General features: G+C 38.0%; 1 protein-coding gene across 1 annotated transcript; it reads left to right on the top strand.

Annotated features, from left to right (window-relative positions):
* Positions 1 to 506: 506 nt before the first annotated feature.
* Positions 507 to 15865, top strand: PTGER4 (prostaglandin E receptor 4). Its single transcript, XM_074208698.1, has 3 exons — positions 507 to 626; positions 1186 to 2068; positions 10730 to 15865. Exons 2-3 carry the CDS (start codon positions 1208 to 1210, stop codon positions 11318 to 11320), a joined length of 1452 nt encoding a protein of 483 aa, XP_074064799.1. The 5' UTR covers positions 507 to 626; positions 1186 to 1207; the 3' UTR covers positions 11321 to 15865.
* The last annotated feature ends 774 nt before the right edge of the window (positions 15866 to 16639 follow it).

The following is a 16639-nucleotide window of genomic DNA, read 5'->3' as shown; positions in this document are numbered from 1 at the left end:
CCCGGGAGCGGGGAGGCACCTGCCGCGCGGCTCCTGCGCCGGAGCGGGCGGAGGCCAAGGCTCTCAGGCGGGCGAGACAGGGGCTCCGCGGCTCCGCTCCGGAGGGTCCTCCGCCGGGGGCCCGGCCGCGCCCCAGCCCGCCTCTGCCCCGGCCCCGCCCCTCGCCAGGCAGGCCAATGGCGAGGCGGGGGCAGGGCCCGGCTCCGCCCGCCCGCGGGGACACTCGGGGCCCGAGGAAACTTGGCTCAGAGCGCCGGCGAGCCAGCGGGACTGCGGCAGGCCCGGGGCGCGCGGAGGATGAGCGGCTGCAGGGCCCGGCCCCCGCCCACGCCGAGCCCCCGCCGTGCGCCTCGATAGCCACCTCGGGCCGGGCCGCCCCGCCGAGCAGCCCGCGCCCCCGGGGCTCGGGGCCCGTCCCGGCCGCCTGGTGCAGGAGGCCCCGCGCCACGCGCCCGCCCGCTCCCGCACATCCCGCCGCTCCGTCTCCTTGGTTCTCCTCAGACAAGGGCGGGAGGGCGGAGGGGACTCGCTGCCGCCCCGGCCCAGCTCCGGGCTGAGCGGGGCGACCGCCCGAGGAGGTGCCTCCGAAGTGGGGGTTCCGAGGAAGCTCTGGGCCGTCCAAGCAGGTGAGAGCCGGAGAGGGAGTTGGGGAGCTGAGGGGAAGGCAGAAGCGGGGGGAGCTTTGACAGGTGAGTCGCTGCCCGGGTTGGGAGCGGGAAAGAGTACAGGGACACAGAGCGAGTGTGGCAAGTTCAAGTTCCCCCAAAACAGCACCTTCAATGAACTTTTTTTAAAGAAAGATTTTATTTTGAGTTTTACAATTTCCCCCCACCGAAGGCATTCTGTTAGTCTTTACATTGATTCCATGTTATGCTCGATTAACTTTTAAATGAGAACCAGTTCCTAGGCTCCGTGGCTTTCCTCCTTGTCCGAGGTCCTAATTTCTTATTGGCTGGGGGGGGGGGGGGGACGGGAGGGAAGGAGGAAAAAAGGAGAGGATGCTTTTAAAAACAAAAACATTTATCTTTCCTGCTGTCAAGTGTAGGTTTCTAGCTAGCTGAAACTTGAATGAATTAGAATATGCTTATGATGATAGAAAATGTGGGAAAGCTGAGCTCTAGAGGGAAAAAAAAGTAAGATTTAATGGTGCTGATTACGGTGCTGGTCCTCCTCTCTCGGTCGCAGACTCTCGTCCCAGGGCTCCATCATGTCCTCCCAAGATAACTCCTCTGCCCCGAGCCAGGGTTCTCTCCCTCCCGTGACAATCCCAGCGGTGATGTTCATCTTTGGCGTGGTGGGCAACCTGATCGCTATTGTGGTGCTGTGCAAGTCTCGCAAGGAACAAAAGGAGACGACCTTCTACACGCTGGTGTGCGGGCTGGCAGTCACCGACCTGCTGGGCACATCGCTGGTCAGCCCGGTCACCATCGCCACCTACGTGAAGGGGAAATGGCCCGGGGGTGATGGCTTGTGCGAGTACAGCACCTTCATCCTCCTCTTCTTCGGCCTCTCCGGCCTCAGCATCATCTGCGCCATGAGCATCGAACGCTACCTGGCCATCAACCACGCCTACTTTTACAGCCACTACGTGGACAAGAAGCTGGCCGGCCTTACGCTCTTCGCAGTCTATGTCTCCAACGTGCTCTTCTGCGCCCTGCCCAGCATGGGGCTCGGCAGCTCCAAGCTTCAGTACCCCGAAACCTGGTGCTTCATAGACTGGCGCACCAACGTGACCACCCACGCCGCCTTCTCCTACATGTATGCCGGCTTCAGCTCCTTCCTGATCCTCGTCACGGTCCTCTGTAACGTGCTGGTCTGCGTGGCGCTCATCCGCATGCACCGCCAATTCGTGCGCCGCACCTCGCTGGGCACCGACAGCCACCACCACGCCGCCGCTGCCATGGTCTCCGCCGCCTCTTCCAGCCTGGCCTCCTGCTCCGCTGTCCCTCGTTTCAGCGATTTTCGCAGGCGTAGAAGCTTCCGCCGCATTGCTGGTGCAGAGATCCAGATGGTCATCTTACTCATTGCCACCTCTTTGGTGGTACTCATCTGCTCCATCCCTCTCGTGGTGAGTTGGCCAGAATTCTATGACTTAGCCCCATCGGAAGGGTAGACAAACCAACTCATTTTACAGATCAGGGAACCGGTTCAGAGACTTACACTGATCAAACTGAAATGAGCTAGTTAGTGAACGACTCAGGATTAGAACCCGGTCCTTCTGACTCAGTATAATACTCTTTGCCTATTTCCTAGCTGGTGCTGGGATACTTTCTGGTGAACTTTTACCATGTTGATGGCACCTCCCCTTATTGCTCCTTTCCTTTAGCAGGATCTTATTTCCATTGTTTGAGATCAATCTTAAATAAATTCCCTCTTGAATAAGTTGCACCCTCATTTCACACCTCTTCAGGGCAAATTCTGACCACTAAGATTTGAGGGGGCTTTTCTACATGTTATTTCTTTTATTTCATAGTATTTTTTTTCCCTTTCTTATCTAGGTCAGCTGCCTTTCTCTTGCTGTCTTCTTGTCATTTCAGAAATAACCTATCCCTCCTGTTGCCAGATAAAGTAGAATGCTCTTAGTGTTAGGATGGTGTTAGGATAAAACCTGTCTACAAAGTTGGGGTTTTTAAATGACTTTTGAATTAAAATCATAAAGAACAGTAATTTTAAGCTTGAAAGAGACCTGATAGATTCCTAGATCTACTGTAGCTCAACAGAGAAATATACTCAGATCCTGATATCCAACACAGAGAATCAACACTCAAATCTGGGTCTCTTAACCACCAATCAAATGCTATTCCAATTGCACTTCATTTATCTTACAGAGACATATAGGTCATACATATGTAGTCATGCAAAATATTTCCATATTAGTCATGTTATAAAAGGAAACAGGCCTCTCCCCTCTCCCAGAAAAAACTCAAGAAAAATAAAGTAAATTAAATTTTCATGAAGCACATATTTTAATACTAATGCAAAACTGATCATTCATATATCTTTCTTCACAAAATAAGTATGATTCTAACATTATATATGACTATCATTGGATTTGGGTATGCTTTCTTTCTGAAAACAGGTTTGCTTTGGTTTTAACTTTTTTTTTTGCCATACTTAACTAAACTTATATTGCGTATAAACCCATGATTCCATTCATAATAGAGAACCCCCTCCCAGGTGAAGGAGCTCCCTCTACAGATTCTTAGCATCGTGCAGTTTGAGAAAATTGTCTTGGAAAGAAATGGGAGATTTTTGTCACTGTGGGTCAAAAGTAGAATTTTAACCTGACTTTGAAGCCATCACTTTAACTATTGTACTTCATAACCTCTTGTAGATGTAGATGGTCAAAAAAGTTAATACTAATACTAAACCTTAGAACTCAGGATACTTTTAAAGAAGTAATTCCCTTTTAGTCCCACTGGTGCTGTGGGGTTCAGCATTCAACTGAAAATTCACCATCCATCAGTTCAATTACTGGATAAGTCAGTTCTTCCTAGCACTGGTTGAGATGTATGATAATAAATATAATAAAACTATTATTATTTGCCATTTACCATGTCTCTGTAAAGGTTAATGTAAATGAAAGGGACTTAAGGGTGGAAGGGAGTCAGCAGAGAGGAGCATCTTGCCAGAGTTTATAACCAGAAGCACAAATATGGCCAAAAGATTCTAAGACCTAATATAATCTACAGAATTAAGTCACTTTTGCTATATAAATATGTTTTCCTGTTATTATCAGTAGCATGAAATAAAGTGAGATTTTAGAAGCAACAAACTTCCTGCTATTAGAGCTAGAATTTATTGGTGTTTTCCCTTGGCTTCACAGTATGGTAAAGGACAATGGGAATGGTTATTTATAAAACATCTATTTTGTAGAAGTAGGAACTAGAAAGTTAAATAATATGTAATTCTGAAAAGATTTGGGGTTGTTCTAAAAAGACATATTTACAAAGAGTAGTAGCTATCATTGTAAAAATGTCTTCTTCCAAGATCTGAAAAGGTCTAAAAGGGTAATCATTTTAAAAGACAAGTTCCTGGTTGCTATGAATTTAAAAGTCAAGCATGTTTCTGATAAAAGCTTTCATTCTTACTTGAAATTAACAGGGAACACTCAACAAAATAACTCAGATCTAGCAATCAATCCATCAGTATAGAATTTCAGTCTATGAATGAAAGACATTTGAATAAAATACGCCCTGAAACACCTTTGAAGGACTCTGGGACTTAATCTGTTTAACTTTTAAAGGTAATCATGAAAATAAATAGATTGAATTTACATTTGTGATTTTAAAAAAGAGGCTTATGAGATAATGAAAAAAATTTAACCAAAATTAAACTATTTTGAACACTCTAAAATTATTACAGTATAGGATTATGGATTGTTTGACAAGCTTCTGGATTTATGTAATGAGCTAAGGAATAATCCAAAAGTGAATAATCATTAAGCCTAAAGTTCAATTTTGAGAAATCAATAAACTAGACCTGTTGGGATCAATGATGTCCATCTGAGAGGCAAACCTTTCTGATCACTTAAATCTAGCACATAATAGTGGTAGGCAACAAAAAGTTTACTTGGATTTCCAAAAACCTGTGAAAACATTAACCAGGATAACAAAATACTAAATTTTGCCTTATTTTGAAAAGTTGATACCCCCCCAAAAAAGAGTAATAATGGTAATTTACCAGCTATGATCTCTTTTGCTGGAATCTATTCTTGTTCAGGAGAATGTCTAGAAGTTATTCCAGGGTTTAGTTTAGTCTTTGAAGGAATTTTTACTTGAATAATAAATTGAAATTTTTATTGAACTAATCCATAAGAAAAAAACTCTACCTTTTGATATAATCTAGGATGAGAGTAGAAAAAAATTAGTTTTTTCATACACTCAAAAAGGACTCAAGTTGAATAATATAATTAAATGAATCTCCAGAATCCTCTGAAGAAAGCTATAAAGTAATTTTGATCAATGTATAGCATGGAAACAATGTAAAGATTATCAGACTGCCTTCTGTTGGGGGTGGAGGGAGGGAAAACTGTAAAATTCAAAACCTTAAAAAATGACAGGTAGAAAGTTATAAAGTGAAAACAGACATTGGGAATAATACACTTATGATTATTTCATCTCTTCCTCCACTTATAATCAGTTTCAAAACCCAGGAGGTTTAAAGAAATGATATCGCTACTAATAGAATAAACAAAAAGGAATGTATACTCTGTAAGTCTTTAGAGAAGACTGCCACCAAAGATTTCTTAAATGTAATTGCTAGATCAATTTCTGACTGCTCATGTTTGCAGTTCTCCTAGCAAAGATAATGATAATTGTAATCAAATATCAGGCTTCAGAGTATGAGTCAATTTGCTGCAAGATCTGGAAAAATATTTTTTGATGCCCATGCACAATTAGTCAAATGTGAGATGGTCTATTTATTCATTACTCCAAATTTAAGAAAAATCCATCTCACTTTTAAAAATAGATCGACAAATTACACAAAAGTGACTGACTTAATATGTTCTTAGTCTAGGAAATGACTGGCTATGGGGTTTTTTGGTCTTTTTTTTTGTTTGTTTACTGTAAAACGAATGACCTCTATAAAGCCTTTGCAAGCATGTGATTTGGAGAGGTTTATAAAGACAGATGAAAACCAGGTAAAAGAATACTTCTTTGTTTGTGGTAGACTTTCTGTAAAGAGAGCAATAAAATTCCCTGGGAGGCATTTCTAGACCAGGTTACACAGTGAAGCTTTAGGTAAACGAATATTACAAGAACAGGCTTAGATACTTTTAAAGCAAAATCTGAAATGTTTTGTTATTTTCAGGTTTATTATTCTATTGTTATTATTATTATTATTATTATTATTATTATTATACCTTAACTTTTAACATGGCACATTTTTAAGCCTGACAGGAAGACTCCTGGTGTGTATATTTATACATTATTACAACTCCATGATTTAGATGAATACACACAAAATAGTATATTTCAGCACCAAGACTACATGCCTCTTTTTTCCAATATTCTTTTCCATAGCTGAGATATTCCTTTGATTAGATAATTTGAAGCATTAGATAGGTTTTGTTTTGAATAAGTGGATTAATTTACTATTAGAAAAAGAACTTAGCATCATTAACTTTCTCCCTTCATCTCTTAACTTTCTTCTTTAATGGTAAAGTCGGTTTGTCACAGTAGTATGCCTGCTAAATAATTTGATAACTTTCCGCTAGTTTTCAACTCTTAGAGGCAGATATTTTTTTCAGATAATACCATTCATTTGTATTGTATATTAGAGACTTTCCCATTCATTATCTCTTTATCTTTAGCAGGCATATTATTTCTATTGTTTTGTCACTTTATACCAAAAGTTTAGATCTCTATACCTATTCCCAACATGCTCAGATTCCAATCCCCTTTGAAACACTTGTACCCTCATTTTATACCTCTTTATACAAATCTCAACACAGGTATTATTAGAATTTCATCTTACAGACCAAGGAATGGAAACTTAGAAAGGCTAAGCAGTATGCTACCAATCAAGGACAGAGTCACATTAGAATATTTCAACCCAAACCTTCTGATTCCTAATCTAAAGGGTTTTTTGTACCAGCACATGCTTCTGACATTTCTATCAATTCTTAAGTAAACAAATGCTTCCTAAGACATTGTGATGGCCTTAATTCTTGGCTTTATTTTAAAATATTTTTACAAAAAAAAGAATCTTTTTTAGGGGTTTTAATAACAGTTGTACCAATTTTAGCCTTTTCACAAGGTAGCTAGCTAGTTGAGTACTTCATTTTATGCTCTTCAAGAATAACAGGTACCACAGAACCTCAGTAACAGGCCACTTTCAGTCATTTGAAATCATAATTTCTTTGCTAGGTTATTAAATCATTTTAATTAGAATGTCAGCATCCTTTCTCAATACTTCCTGTTAAAATGATGCTAATTATGGATTGTTGTTGTTCAGACTTTTTTTTTTTTCAGTTGTGTCTGACTCTCCATGACCCCATTTGGGGTTATCTTGGCATAGATCCTGGAGTGATTTGCCATTTCCTTCTCCATCTCATTTTACAGATAAGAAAACTAAGGCAAATAGGGTCAAGTGACTTGCCCAGGATCACAAAGATAGTGTCTGAGGCCAAATTCCAATTCAGACCCAGCACGCCAGCTTCCATGTCACCAAGCTGCCCAGTAATTAGGGAGTAAGTCTGCATTTTTGCCTTGTGACTTTCAAATTGTGTTTCACTGAACCTCAGGTTTTTATAAAAGTACATCTAGAGGTTCCTGGAAAAGAAGCAAAGTTATGATAGGAGTGCTACCATCCAGGCCTCATCCCCACACTACCCCAGAGATGAAAGTTCAGAGACAGGAAATGCAATACTAAAGTTTCCAAAAATTCAAGAAACTATAAAACCGCTGCCTAGCCATTGCCAGGAATAAACCACATGTATAAATTTGCAGTTTACTTTAAGCCAGATTAATTTCTTAAGGTTGGATGGTGATAGGTTGTTTATGTTCTATTTTTTAACCTAAATTATTTCAAGATTTTTTTTTCCTGACTCAGACTGTTTTATCAGTAGTATATACTACTGAACAATGAAAACTGTCTGAACATGTTTAGGGCCTGTTGAACAGGAATTTCAGAAAAAAAATGCTCTCAATTTTCCCACATAAATTGTATTGCTTTCCAGATGTATTTATTCTGATATTGGCTTTTTGTTCTCTGGGAAAAGCTGATCAAATAGCTATTATCATGTATTTATATAATACACTATGATGCCATATCTTGAAGTAAAAACTCTACGAAAAGTTAAGTTGGCATAGAAATTTCAGCATCAACTTTGAAAGTTCCATTAGCTATTGCTTAAAATAGTGCATGGTCTTCAACTTTTTTACCACAAAAGATAAAAATAGAATTGTGTTCTTAAGATGACTGTCATCCATCTGTGGTCTTCTAGCACCATGTATGCAAGCATTCATACTAGATATTGCTACTATAGTTTGACTGCTATGCAAAATCACAGAGATGTTGCTCTCCTTGCCTGTAGTCTTCCAAGTCAGTGATGTTTGTTGTGAGTTAGTGCTAACCACTGACTTGCTAAACATAAGGTAACATTTCCAGTTCTTTTCAGATACTGCAATAGATTTCAAAGGGAACTGTGCTATCCTGTAAATTTTCCAAGAATTTGCCTTCTTTCAATGCACCTGACTATTTCAAAGGCAACGTAGAAAAACTACATAAACAGGGCAAACACTTCTGAGTTGATTACCTTTCTTCTGTGAACTAAGAAATTGAAAAACTTAAGAGAAAATTTGGAGTAGCCCTGCCACCTAGTGGCTATAATTCTCCAATCCTGTTCAAAATCATAACCTACAGATTTACCATACACTATATACACCACACATGACAAAGCTTTTGGTTGTTGTTTTTTTATTATTTAGATAGAGCATTTATATTACTTGTGTTTACAGTATTTGCTTTTTTAAAATTCAGATGTATTTATATTACTTGGGCACCTTAGAGGGTGCAGTGGATAGATTTGCAAGGCCAAGAATCAGGAAAACTCATCTTGCTGAATTCAAATCCAGTCTCATGTACTTAGCTATGTGATCCTGGACCAATCACACCTAACCCTGTTTATCTCAGTTTCCTTATCTGTAAAATGAGTGGGAGAAGGAAATTGCAAATCATTCCAGTATTTTTGCCAAGAAAACTCCAAATGAGTTATACTTATAGATAGCTTCTTTATTTACCTATTTATTACCTATAAGTAATATAAACTTCTATTTAGTCATTTTTCAGTCTTTTCCGACTCTTGTGACCTCATTTGGAGTTTTCTTGGCAAAAATACTGGAATGATTTGCAATTTCCTTCTCCCACTCATAGGGAAGCCATGTTAAAAATCTATCCTTAAATAAATACATAAATAAGAATCTGTATTTTCAACAGTGTAAGGAAAAGGAGGGGGAGGTGGGAGAAAGACTGAAAGCTCATTTGGATTTCTAGTGTTAGTGGTGGCCTGGTGGGGTACTGAGCAATTAAGTGATTTGCTTTTGGTTACCCAGCTAGTATTTCAGAAGGTCATGAACCCATATTCTCTTTTCTCTAAGACTAGCCTTCTATCTTCTATGCTTCATTGTCTCTTTATATTTATACCAGACCTAGAAAAACAATGACAAGGCCACAGATTATTAGACATTTTCTAAAATGCTAGAGAATGCATTAAGGTTATCATGCCAAAGTGGCTGAAATTGCATGTAAAATAATGTTCTTCTCTCTTCCAAAGATCAATTCTATATTATTCACCATTTTGTTTTTATTAATAAGGATAATAGTAACCTACACTTATAAAGCACTTAAATATTTAGCACTTTCTTCACAAAAGCCCTGTGACAGAGGCCACTCATTTTGCACATAAGGAAACAGACTCTGAGACATTAAATGATTTGCCCTTGGTCACCATAATTTGGGGTTAATTTATATCTGAATTGCTATTTAAAAAACAAGAAACTTTTAAAAATACATTGCAATCAAATTCACTGGCATAGCTAGACAATAAGAGCCTTTTTATTTCAGTTTATCAAAATGTTTTTATCTTTTAAGAATGTATTTGCAACTTCATGGTCCCAATCAAAGGATAGAAAACATCATGTAATGCTTTCCTTATGATTCAGGGTCATTATTATGAAAAGTCATATTGCTGTGCAATCCTAGACATAGAAAAGATAATAATAACTTCATCGTCTACTGAAGATAAAGTGTTTGCCCTTACATTAAATAGGAAAACATTCTGATGTGTTTTTTTGAGTCCTTAAGCTTGTTTCTTCATCATCCACTATTAATTCCTTCAGTTTTCACTAAGTCCTCTCTCAGCTTCTACTTGGCTGCTTAAAATCTGTTTTAACCTGGGAAAATAGCAAAACAAATTTGTTAAAATCATTCCTTGCATATGACTAAATAGGCTCTAAGTGAGTATTTGACACACTATGGATTTTAAAAACTGATTATTAAATAACTGTGAATTCTTTGTTTTTGCCTTTTCTTTTCTTTGTATTTTTCAAAAGTGTCCAAAGTAAAAAATAATATGCCTAATTAAAATTATTTTCATTTAAGGGTTTCTTTAAAATATTTGTAATTAGAAGTCCTGTCTCCTTTAGAATTCCCCCTAGTCACGTTGGGTCCTAGGATCACTTGATAGCTTCCATATAAGATTTAAAGAAAAAAGATCTGTATGAGCTGCCCTTGTCATTCACTAAGTATTTGCTTAACTGATTAGTTACAGAAAAGCTTTACTTGGAAGAATTAAATAATTTTTTTGACATTCCAGGACAGTCATTTCTAAACTATATAAAAAAGAGCAACTCTAGACTTGCTGATGAAGACTTAATTTAAAAACATAACAGTGAGAAGGGAGATCCATGGCAAGAAAAAATTCAAATTCCAGTAGTGGTAATAATGTGTTTATAGATGGGCCTTGATCCTTGTATATGATAGAAGAGAATGATAAAATGTATCTAAAAAGATTTAACAAAAGTTTGGATGTACCATACAGTGATCTAGAAAAACAGTGGCATAATTTGATGTACATTCTCATTTTTCATTTTACAAATTGCATTCCCAAAATTTTTCCTGAAACCTTTTGCTTCCCTCTTGTGGCAATCTGCCATGACTTAACCAAGCAAAGGACCTTTCCCCTGGACCAAATTTAAGTTTTGGTTATATTTCCTTGTTTTAGGTGCGTGTCTTTGTGAACCAGTTGTACCAACCAAAATCTGAAAGCGATATCAGCAAGAACCCTGACTTGCAGGCTATACGAATAGCTTCAGTGAACCCTATTCTGGACCCTTGGATCTATATCCTTCTCCGAAAGACAGTGCTCAGTAAAGCAATAGAGAAAATCAAATGCCTCTTTTGCCGCATTGGAGGTGGTCGCAGGGAGCGGTCAGGAGGCAACTTCAACTGCTCGGGTCATCGGACATCTGCCATGTCTAACCACTCGAGGTCTTTCATTTCCCGGGAACTTAAAGAGGTCAGCAGTACCTCCCAGACTCTCCTTTATATGCCAGAGCTCAGTGAAGCTGGCACTGGGGGCCGTAATTTGTTGCCAGGAGCTGGGCCCGGGCTGCCTCCATCAGACACCACCTCCCTGAGGACTATGCGAAGCTCAGAGACGTCAGATTCCTCCCAGGGACAGGACTCAGAGAATGTGATATTAGTGGATGAGGTTGTCAGGAACTGCAGGGCAACAGGCCCTGCACATAAGGGAGGATCTCTACAAGTCACTTTCCCTAATGAAACATTAAACTTATCAGAAAAGTGTATATAGTGGATATAGGACAAATAATCATGCTGTTTCTAAGACCTTGTAAGGTCCAATGGACGTGACACATAAGGAAGGATTTAGTCGGGTTCTGAAGGGCTATTTTTGGCTTTCCACCCACTCCAGTCCAGTGTTTCCTGATTTTTAGATCAGGAATGTCCCTTGGACTTCAAATATACTCAGTGCCATGGCTGTGACATGTGTCTGTTATGGACTTGATGTCTGGAAGTGTTCACTCTTTGCCTCTTAAGATGGTAGACATTTTGTTGCTCCTTTGGCATCAGAAATGTACTATCTGGCACTGAGCAATAGGTCAGATTCTAAGAGGCCTCTAGATAAACTACAAGAACTGTTTGGTAGACGATTTCAGTGTCCACTAAAGCATGAAAATGTGAATTTTTATTGCTGTATATATTATGATTGAAAGTATTTAAATGTATTTTCTTCTCCATGAGAAGGTTTTATTATTAATACAAAGTATGATGGAATAATAGCATACCCTTTTCTCCCAATATTACCTGCTGATATTATAGATGCTACAGGTGTATGATTTATTTTTCATGAAGCATGTTCAGGCCAAGTTGTGATTGGTTGATTGTTGATGATGGAACCAGTAGATCTGAAATTTTAATAAGAGCTTTTAGTATTATCAGAGGGGTAAAGGAAAAAAAATTAATGATTGGGCTTTAAGTTAAAGATTTTAAATACTAAAAATTTTATTGCAAAGTATATACCATACATATTAAGAAAGAGAAGAATGATCATCCTTCAAAGAAATCATTCTTTTAAGAAAGCCAAATATGCTGAATAATTTCCCTTTAAACGCCCACAAGCACATTGATTTTAGCAGTGTGCTAAGAATTCTGAATATATTTTAATGAATAAATCCCAATCTGAAGTGTGTAATATAAAAAAAAAAAAATTCAGGTCTTTTTTTTCCATCAAAATAAAATGTACATATTTTCGCCTAGTTGCAGGGGGTGGAAACTACAATAGCCATTAAGTTTTGAGTGGAAATTGAGTCACATCATTTAAGAAAGTTCTTATTTGTCAAATGTGGAAGGATTGGACTTTTTGATCTTCCACAGGACAGTCATGAAAATACCTGTATAAGGAATGTAGAATGACATTCTTTCAGGGTCTCCTTATAACAGCTTATTGTATCACACATTAATCTTGTATAGAAATTTGGAGGAGCCTTTTTCAAAGAATTATTAAGCATGTTGTTGTCTAAAGTGTTTTGTGAATTGCTTTATTGTAATTAAATTCTGAGCCTGATATTGGTACTGTTTGAGAAGTTGTTGTACCTAGTGAAATTATTTTGGCAATCACAATAAAAAAGAACATTCAGTCTGATGTGAACTCTCCATAATTTTGAAAGGCTTAAATAACTTTAGAATTGAATCGTGCAGTTCACAGCTTGCTCCAAGTCACAGCTTTCAAAGTCATTTTGGATTCTCCATGGCTTTTTTTGTCTTGTGAAGTAGATATCAAGGATACACAGTTATCTAATGTTGTTTACATGTTTCGACACATTCCCCAAAAGTACCTTCAAAGCAACTTCTGTGGAAGTAGCATCAGTTTAATGGGAAATGCCCTGGGAAAGAAGACGAAAGCCTAGATTCCATTTCTGGCTTTGTCACTAACAGTTATGTGGATTTGACCAAGTCCCCCAGTTTCCTCCTCAATGAGATAATTGTATTAGATGACCTCCAATTTCTCTTCCAGCTCTGAAATCCTATTCTTCTCCTATAGCAAATGGAAAGCAACATGACTTGACTATGCCCACATTTGACATAAATTGGTTACATAAAATATAAATGGTTTTATGAACATAAGGTAAATTCTGTGAACATGTTTCCACTCATTCCTTGTATAAACATTAGTCATTCCTAATCAAGAGCAAGAATCCAAAAATCTCTTGGATTAGACATACCCCATAAATGAGGTTCTAAAAACATCTTTGAATACTGTTTGTAATGAGAGACCAAAGGATTAGAAAAATGTGACAACCTCATAAATCCAGTAACATGAAGTAATTAACACGAAAATATGCTTATAGAAATCCTGGACATATACAGGATAAACTCCTAAAACTTTCCATTTTGTAAATCTAATAAAAGCCCGAAGTGATGTTTTAGGCATTATATTAACAAGGAATATGAAGATTAATTACTTTTGAAAATATTGTAACTCATCTGACTTCAAGTGAGACAATGCCTATTCCCAAGCAGGTACAACTAATATTTATATTAAATGACTATGAAAAACATCAAATTACCCATTTCTTCATCCTTTTCTGTCCAAAAATATTTCATCTAAAAATCTAAAACAAGCAGTAGTTTCATACCACTTAGAGAAAGAGGAAAAGAATTCCATGACATTTTTAATAACTCACTTATAGAATATTTCAAAACTTACATGTTTTCCTCACAACAACTCTTCAAAATGGGTAATGAAAATTATCTTCATTTTTTTAACTTAAGATTCCAATGGCCACACAATTTGTAGTGTTGAGTACTGGACCTTGAATTCAAGGTCTTCTAATCCAAAATTCATTACTCTTTCTATTTTATCACATCAGACTCTACTTTAGCTGTTCACTTTAGTGAATTTTACCCATGTATACCAGAACTATATTAGGCACATTTGGGAACAGATAAACCTATGAATATGGGAATGGATATTTTCCCTTGAGTTCTGAAGCTAGTTTCAGGAACTGCTTTCTTTCAGAAAAGAGAAAGTAGCAGATACCCCTAGAATAGTTCTGATTGACTCTTCCTGCATTGGCTCATGAATAAAAAGTATACAAAATGATAATCTGAAATCCAAAGCCCTGGTCCATATAGAGAGTATTAGATAGAACAGGGTGTGAACTTTAAATCATTTGCTATCCTTGGGAAAGCTGATTCAAACTAACAAATTATCTTTAATTCCAACTTTATCTTTAATACTCAAATCAATGTCAGCAATGCATGATGAATACAAAAAACAATTCTATAAGAATTGTATCAAGAATCTTAAAGCTTAGAATGAACTAAGGTAGACAAGGAAAGTTAAGGACAACTAATGGGGACTTAGTTCAACTGGGAAAATGAGTTATATCAATAAAAAGAAATGAGACCTCTGTTGGAATGAATGGGAAGACAATATTTGATGACAAAGAGAAGGGCAGAAGTGTTCAACTTTTATTTTGTTTGTTTTGTCTGTCAAGAAAAATGATGTAAGAACTGGAAAGGTCAGAACAAAATAAAGATATATAAAGCAAGATGATTAGAAAAAAAGATTCTAAGTGCATTTGATGAAAGTCACGATCCAGATGAACTGAATCCTCAGGTCCTAGATGAAGTCCCTCCATTATTGATATTTAAAATTAAGATTTCTGAAAACAGGAAAGATGGAAAAGTACTGAAAAGGGGCAATTGTCCTAATTTTCAAAAAAGGGAGAGAATGAAAACTGCAAACTGTAGGCAGCTTGCTTTTGATTCCAGGAAAAATTCTACCATGCATTATTAGTGTAGCACCCTCTTGTGGTGTCCTTCGGAGCAGATATAGATGCTTCCTGTTAGCCATGATGCTGCTACTTTTAGTAGTTGCTAAGCCAGAAGTCAGGACAACTAGGACATCCAGGAGATTGAGTGCTGGTCCTGGAATCAGAAAGATCTGAGTTCAAATCCATCCTCAGACAATTATTAGATGTGTGACCCTTGGAAGATCACTTAAACCTATTTCCTTCAGTTTCTTATATGAGCTGGAGAAATGGCAAACCATCTAGTATCTTTGTCAAGGAAACCCCAAGTGGGATCAAACAGAGTCAAACTGAACTCCACGTGCCCAAATTCAAAAGATATACTTTCGAAGCAATTTCTAACCTAAAGGGTATCTCCTTTTTGACAGCTTTCTGAGGACTCTCAGCTCCAGAAGACTGGTAAAGACTAGGGATGGGATCCTCCTTTGGTCCTGTGTGGTCCAGCCAAAGGAGCACATGACGTCCTAGGCTGACCTGTGTCTGGGATGGGACCGTGTCCTGTTTGTGTCTTCTTTTATTTCATGCAGGGCCTTGTGAGATTTGAAAAGAGAGCTAGTAACTTCCCTGACCCTGTCCTTGAACCACCAAGCAATGAAGTATTGGCTACTGAAACAATCACAGGAACAATGATAGGCAGATAGGATGAGAGGAAAAGCATCACCCATAGGGAAAACTACAGGAAAGAAAAGAAACCACTTGGCTCTGATCAGACTGTACTCAGTGAAGGTAAAATGTAAATTAGCTAACGATCAGCCCTATCTGCCTAATGTCTTAAAGAGCTTTGAATAAGCAATTGGTCCTAAATCTTCTAAAATTCTTTATTGTTTAGCATTTCCATTTCTGTATTTGAGAATAAGACTTATAGTAGTACTCTAGGCACCTTTTATCACCTCCCTACACATCCCATGGGGAAACAACCACTTGGACTAAAGTCCAAAATAGAATTGTTCCTCAAGAATTCCAAATTTAATCTTTATAGATTTTTATGGTGTAAGACAAAATCTCAAGGTGGTTTTAAGTTGAATTTCTCTTACTAGTGATTGATATATATATATATATATATATATATATATATATATATATATATATATATATATAGCAGCTAGGTGGCACAGAGGATCGAGCATTGGCCCTGGAGTCAGTAGTACCTGAGTTCAAATCCAGCCTCAGATACTTAATAATTACCTAGCTGTGTGGCCTTGGGCAAGCCACTTAAAGTTAAGAATTTCAAATGAGATTAGAATTAAAGTACGAAAGAGTCCAAGTCCCCCATGGGGGAACCAAAGCAACTCAAAAAACAATGAAGTTAAGGCAAACTCCAGGACAGTTTAAAGACAGAGGGGGGTTAGCAAAAGTCAGCTGGTGACCCAAGATCTGATAGCCTTAGGTTAGCAAACCCAGACTAGCAACTCTGCTAGAAAAGAATCAGGGCTCATAAAGTGTCAGACTAGCCTCCTCAAGAACAGATTATACCATTCCTAATATATATAACTGATAAAAAGATACGAACAATTTTCACAGAAATCACAAATTACTAGATTAAAACATACTACACTAGGGGCTACTAGGTGGCACAATGGACAGAGCACCAGCCCTGGAGTCAGGAGTACCTGAGTTCAAATCCGACCTCAGACACTTAATAATTACCTAGCTGTGTGGCCTTGGGCAAGCTACTTAACCCCACTGCCTTGCAAAAAAAAAAAAAACTTAAACATATACATATATATATATATATATATATATATATATATATATATATATCACTAGTAAGAGAAATTCAACTTCAAACCACCTTG

This window comes from Macrotis lagotis, chromosome X (genome assembly GCF_037893015.1).
Source record: "Macrotis lagotis isolate mMagLag1 chromosome X, bilby.v1.9.chrom.fasta, whole genome shotgun sequence".
NCBI classification, from domain to species: domain Eukaryota; kingdom Metazoa; phylum Chordata; class Mammalia; order Peramelemorphia; family Peramelidae; genus Macrotis; species Macrotis lagotis.
The sequence above is the reverse complement of the archived record's forward strand: the minus strand, read 5'-3'. Positions and strand labels throughout refer to the sequence as shown.

What these genes read in the sequence shown, in the direction of transcription:
- PTGER4 (XM_074208698.1), top strand. Translation starts at nt 1,208, where the DNA reads ATGTCCTCCCAAGATAACTCCTCTGCCCCGAGCCAGGGTTCTCTCCCT. An exon ending in TCTGCTCCATCCCTCTCGTG is followed by an intron (nt 2,069 to 10,729) that starts GTGAGTTGGCCA and finishes TCCTTGTTTTAG; the next exon opens with GTGCGTGTCTTTGTGAACCA.